The sequence below is a fragment of the Nicotiana tomentosiformis genome, chromosome 4, assembly GCF_000390325.3.
Source record: "Nicotiana tomentosiformis chromosome 4, ASM39032v3, whole genome shotgun sequence".
Lineage (NCBI taxonomy): Eukaryota > Viridiplantae > Streptophyta > Magnoliopsida > Solanales > Solanaceae > Nicotiana > Nicotiana tomentosiformis.
In genome coordinates, this window is record NC_090815.1 from 63,985,045 (window position 1) to 63,992,057 (window position 7,013).

At 39.0% G+C, this 7,013-nt stretch overlaps 1 protein-coding gene across 1 annotated transcript; it reads right to left on the reverse strand.

Annotated features, from left to right (window-relative positions):
• Positions 1-6,364: 6,364 nt before the first annotated feature.
• LOC138909816 (uncharacterized) lies at positions 6,365-6,709 on the reverse strand. Its single transcript, XM_070201033.1, has one exon. It carries the CDS (start codon positions 6,707-6,709, stop codon positions 6,365-6,367), a length of 345 nt encoding a protein of 114 aa, XP_070057134.1.
• Between the last annotated feature and the right edge of the window lie 304 nt (positions 6,710-7,013).

Sequence of the window (7,013 nt, forward strand, 5' to 3'; positions counted from 1 at the left end):
TGTAGCTTAAGGAAACTTGGTTGCAAAGTTTGATTGAGATCCAAAATGTCTAGGAGTGAATCAGATGATTGGTTAGAGCATATCAACTTAAGAGAGTTCTATGTGTGATTCGATGTGATGATTATGTGAGGCCTTGTATGGGTCTGGTTGGTATTTATGAACTTGTTGGAATATTTGGACAGGGTTTTAGGGGGCCTCGTATGAGTTTTGGACCAGCCAGAGCATGTTTTGAAATTACCAATTTCTGATGCAGGAGGACACGATCGAGGATATGAAGGCTCACAATCGCGTAGCAGTGGAGTGGGCTGGAGAAGTTCTTCGCGATCACTAGAGGTTATTCATGATTGCGTACCTCGATCTATGGATGAATTACGATTGCGTGAGCAGTGATGCAATCACGTAGAGGAGTGCATGAGGTAGGGCTCTTGTTTTTAGTAGTCATGTGGGAGCTTTTGCAATCACGTAAGAGGGTGGTTGGCCTTTGCGATCACGTGGGCGTTGTTTGCGGTCGTGGATCAGGATTTGGAAGGCAAATTGTTTATGTTTCACGATCGAGTGACTAGGCATCGCGATAGCGATGAAGAAAGCACTGGCAGGCGTATTTTTAGACTAAATTTTCGTGAATTTTTTTTCACATTCTAAGCTTTTGGATCTCGAGAGAGGGAGATTTTTAAAAGGGATTTCACTACTCTCTTGAGGTAAGTAATTCGTGCTTGTTGATCATATATCTTGAGTCCGCATGGATTTTTAAATGAAGTTGTTGTCTACGACTTAAGAAATATATTTTGAGGTTTTGAGTATCGATATGGACTCAGATTTGAAATCTAATCACATTTTTTTACTCATGGGGTTATGGGTCAACGGAATCTACCCCTAGACTCGGGTTTTGACAATGTTGGCCCTAGTTGACTTTTGTTCATTTTTTGCGATTTGAATAAAGATCGAATCTTTACTATTCGGGGTTTATTTCTATAGCTTTATTTGACCTTATTGAGTATCATTTGGCTAGATTTGACCCGGTTCGAGGAGATTTCCAAAGGAAAAATAATTTTTGAAAGTTAAAGCTGGTTTGGAAAGAGGTAAGTCTCTTGATTGTCCTTGTTAATAGGGAATTCACCTAAAAATGGACAAGTCTACTCATATACGCGGACCAAAGGCTATATCATGTTTTGGGTAGTTCTAAGCTACTTTATGCTTTGTTTGACTATGTGCTCTTATAGATTCATGACTTACTCCGCTCTATGACTATGGGGGCTTTATTATATATACTAGAGATCATCTTAGGGTTATTATTCCTTATTCGGACATGATGATTCATTCTTTATATGTTGAGCTATTTGATTTAGCTGTAGTCCTACCTCACTTCTATGAGCAACTGCATCCATATATTTATTTCTATGTCCCCGTGCACTATTTATACATCATCTCACATGGATATGCATACCTATATGTACACAAATAAATTGTTACGAGCTGGGTTATGGCACAATGGTTCATATCGTTCCATTGAAATGATTATTGAATTGTACGATACTTTAGCATATTGGGACTTGTGTGCGGGTCAACTTGGTTATGGCACGTGAGTTGTCTAGGCATATTGGTATCTTTAAGGGACGTGAGTTTTTCATACGGATTGATATTATTATTACCACATTAGTTGTCCGTACAATTGATGTTGTTATTATCACGTGAGTTGTCCATGCAGCGCTTGGATATGGATCCGTCCCTCTGGAGTCAAGTGATTACCTATGTTACTTTGGGCCGTGTGAGTGCAGATACATTGATTAAGACAGGTTCATCAATTGTGACTGTGACAAATACAACGATTGTGACTCTGAGTGGACATATATGACATGCGTACAGATTTGAGTTGACTGTGAGGTGTAATACTGGTTCTGAGGAAAGGTTGAGTCTAAGCATGCATATACCTTACACTCACATGTAGGAGCATTCCTTTGAATTGCTAGTTGGGGTGTGTGTGTTTGTGTGTATATACGGTATTGGAGCCCTGAATTATGTTACATTATGTACGGCATTTATCTTATGCAGGTTTGGTGCAAGGATTTTGCTCCAATCATTATTTTCTAAGAAGCATGTTTACTACTCTTATTGTTTGTGATTCATATTACTGATATGTACTACTGGAGTTGTACTTATTTTATTTGTTTTTGCTGACTTATCTGATTATCAAAGTATCCAATTGGTTTAAGCCTCTTCACTAGTTCTTTGAGGTTAGACTTGATACTTACCTGAGTACATCCGCCCAGTTATACTCATACTACACTTCTGTACTTTTTGTGTAGATCTAGGTGTTGGACACAGCGGAGTCCGATGAGTTGATTAGCTATAGATATTTGGAGACTCAAGGTAGTGCTACACACCCTTCACAAGCCTTGAAGACCCCTTCCTATATTCCACTATTACTGTTCATTTTCTTTCGACAATATTTTAAACTTATTTTATACCGTTATATTTTATTATTCCTTGAAACTCATGAACTCAGTGACACCAGATTAGAGGGTTATTATGTTGTATTGTTTTACACTTGAAATCAGGTTCAGACTTATTTATGATACTTTGATCATGTTAGACTTATCATATACATAGTAGTGGTTCCCCTAGACAGCGTGTTAGGTGTCATCTAGGCCATTGGTGGGTTTTGGGTTGTGATATATTGGTATTGGAGCCTAGGTTGAGTAGGTCTCACTAGTCAGAGCAAGTCTACTAGAGTGTTTGGGATTGGTATGTAGACGTCTATACTTATCTTTGAGAGGCTATTGGACAAATAGGAAAAGTTTCACTTACTTCTGTCTCTATGTAGCGACTTTGTTTCATCCTGAGTTTTGAATCTTATTCTTTCATTCTCTCATAGATGGTGAGGACACGTGCATCAGCTGCAACTGAGCAGGAGCAGGAGCCGAAGCCCCAGGTTTTAGCTGCTACTAGAGGTAGAGGCCGGGTGTCACGACCCAAACCGATGGGCCATGACGTCTAAGATATAAACGTGAATAACATCTATCAATAAACTGCTGAATCACGTGAATAACATACGTGAGGAAAACATGTACAAATGACATATATACATACACATGCGGAATACAGTAGGGCGAGTTGACAAGGCTGCTACACACAACTATATTTCCATAATAAAAACCGACAAGGCCACATACTATCCAACTATACATGACTGTCTACAGACCTCTAATAGAGTGTACAACTGTCTAAAGGAAGGGACTGGACCCCATCGTACCCATATCTACATACAAAAATAGCTTACCAAAACTAATGATAGCTACGGATCAAATGGAGCACACCAACCCTTGCTGATCAAGGATCCTAAAAAGGGTAACCGTCAGCCTGTCTACCAGCCTGCGGGCATGAAACACAGTGTCCCCAGGCAAAAGAGACGTCAGTACAAATAATATACCGAGTATGTAAGGCAGGAAAATCAGTAAATAAAAGACATAAAAGAAACATGGAGTAAAAGAATCTGCCTGTAAGTCTGAATAACTTTGTGAATCCTGAAATATTTATAGAGTCATGCATGTGCGTATAAATAGCGTATCATGCGTAGGTATATGTGTACATAACATCATCAAGCCTGTGAGGGCATTCCATCATATCATCTTGGCCTCTGTGGGCGAAATTATCAACGTATACCAACTGATCAGGTGGTGGTGCGTATATAACGACGTAACCTTTTCCCATATCCCATATACATATAATATATGCGTATATAACGCCATCTGGTCATGGGTCAATGTATATGTATAAATAAATGAAATGCATAAGAAGTAAGTTTATAAGATTTCTCGGAATGTCATAAGATCAATATGCCTTTCGGATAAACTTTATCAACTACGTATTTTTCTGAGACCCACGAACAGAAGATATAATAATAAGACATATGAGGAATCAAGAACATAGGCACCCCTAGCACTTCCATGAATAGAGTCATTTATTAAATTTTCTCATTTGCTCGTTTCGTTTGTATCATATGGATCATACCAAAAGAAAGAAGGAATTGCCTTAACATACCTGAGCCGATTCTCTTGACAATCCCTCTAACACACGTCAATCGCGACGAAATACGTAACAGCGAGATTGAAGTAGGGAAAAATCTGTATGATATTCTTGAGAAAGGTTATACCGTACTCCCATAGAATCGCAAATCTCACGCTGCTATCGTATAATGATATTTCATATGAATTCATTTTTGAGAATTCATGCGTCACCTAGCAACCATCACATCACACTTAACGATGTCGGGAAAATCTCTTATAATTGTGGGTTCATAAGAACCTTTGAAGCTACATCCATAACTTAGTAAACATGTACATCCCTCTTAAATGATGTAGGAAATCCTCTTATCTTTATGACTTGTAGGCCCCACTTTTGTGGATTATTTTGCCCAAAAATCCCCTAATTATGCCACCTAATTACATACACCAAATGTCATTGTTACTTATGCCCCTTGCTGCCACGTGGGGATAGTGTCTCCATTAAGCTTATCCGCCAAAAACCAATTACCTTGTTAACCTCCCACTAAAAATTATTAATTAACCAATTATTCACATAATTAAGAATTATCTCTAATTACTTAAAATATTAATCACTTTTAACATACTTTATATACTTACTCTCATGATCATGTGGTACCCTGTATGGCACTAGTCCATAAATACTGGGTATTATAGCTTAGACCGTATTTTATCCCAACTTGACAAACTTCAATGAATACTCATTCTTTGATTTGTTTACCCTCTAATATTTACGGTACTCACTTATCACTTGTTACAAATAACAAAAATACTTTTAGCATAAAAATTAATCTCATTCCCGAGCTTACATCGATTAACTTATGGCGAAACTTTAACGTACTAAATGCGGGATGTAATATCCTTCCTCCCTTCGAAATATTCGTCCTCGAATGTTTAACTCCACGGGATCTATATAAGTTTTTGGCAGAGTCGCCTTTGTAACAGTACTGCTACCAACCCTTCCTGTAGTAAACTCAATAATCCAATGCCATATAGGGCCACAATCATCATTAACGACAATAGCCTCACACGACCAATAACAATAACTAACACAGGAATCCATACACGCACCTTAAGTTTGTGATGTCTCAGTAAGATCCTCCTCTGGAAGAGGAAACAAGTGAGGATACCTAGACTTCATGTCTTTTTCGGCTTCCCAAGTCATTTTTTCCACATTATTGTTTCTCTAAAGTACTTTCACCGAAGCTACGTCTTTAGTCCTCAATCTCTGAACCTGTCTATCTAGTATAGCAATAGGAGTTTCCTAATATGATAGCTTCTCTGTGACCTGAACATCATCAACTGACATAATTCTGGAAGGATCTCTGATACATTTATGGAGCATAGACACAGGAAAGACTGGATGTACAGACTCTAAGTCAGAAGGCAAGTCTAACTCATATGCTACATGTCCTACCCTGAGTATGATCTTATATGGTCCAATGTACCGAGGGCTAAGTTTTCCTTTCTTACCGAACCTCATAATACCTTTCATCGGTGATACCTTTAGGAATACCCAGTCGTCAACATGAAACTCTAAGTCTCATCGTCGATTATCCGCATAAGACTTCTGAAAGTTTTGAGCTACTAATAGCCTTTCCTGTATAAGCTTAATTTTCTCGATTGCCTTGTACCAACTCTGGTCCTACTAATTTAGTTTCCCCAACATTGAACCATCCTATAGGCGACCTACACTTCCGTCCATAAAGAGCTTCGTATGGAGCCATGTGAATACTGGAATGATAGTTATTATTATATGCGAACTCAATAAGTGGCAGATGATCATCCCAGCTACCCTTGAAGTCTATCACACAAGCCCGTAACATATCCTCCATTGTATGAATAGTAAGCTCAGCCTGTCCGTCTATCTGGGGATGAAATGATGTACTAAGACTTACCTGAGTTCCCAATCCTTTTTGGAAGGACCTCCAGAAATTGGCTATAAACCGAGCACCTCTATCTGAGATAATAGATATAGGGACACCTTGAAGTCGTACTAACTCCTTAATGTAAAGCCTTGCATAATCCTCTGCGGAATATGTAGTCCTAACTGGCAGAAAATGGGTCGTTTTGGTAAGTCTATCAACAATTACCCATATATAATCGAACTTACGCTGGGTACGAGGTAAGCCTACGATGAAATCCATATTAATTACTTCCCACTTCCAAGTTGGAATCTCTATGGCCTGCAATAATCCACGCGGTTTTTGATGCTCAATCTTAACCTGTTGACAGTTAGGGCACTGAGCAACAAACTCCGCTATATCCTTTTCCATTCTGTCCCACTAATATATTTCCATGATATCATGATACATCTTTATTGCTCATGGATGGACAGTATAATAAGAATAGTGAGTCTCTCCCATAACCTGTCGGCGCAGCCTTGCAACCTTAGGGACACATAATTGTCCTCGATATCTAAGGACTCCATCTCTTGTAATCTCAAATGGTGTCTTATCCTTATGAGGGGTTGCATCCCTGTAATGAGCTAACACAGGATCCTCGTACTGGCGTTCCTTCACTTTAGTTACAACAGAAGATGTTGCTGTGTCCTGAATAGCAACTCCGGCATCACCTGAGTCCAGTAATCGAACTCCAAGACTAGCTAGCTGATGAATGTCGTGGGCTATCCCACTCTTCTCTGGTTGTAAATATGACATGCTACCCATAGATCTACGGCTGAGGGCGTAGGCTACTACATTCGCATTCCCCGGATGGTATAAAATATCAATGTCATAGTCTTTTAGTAGCTCCAACTATCTACTTTGACATAAATTCAATTCTCTTTGCTTGAAGATATACTGAAGGCTCTTATGATCCATATAGATATCAACATGAATGCCATACAAATAGTGCCTCCACATCATTAGTGCATCAATCACCGCAGCTAACTCTAAATCGTGGGTCGGGTAACTCTTCTTGTGCTTTCTTAGCTGTCCAGAAGCATAAGCTATAACCTTACTATGTTACATC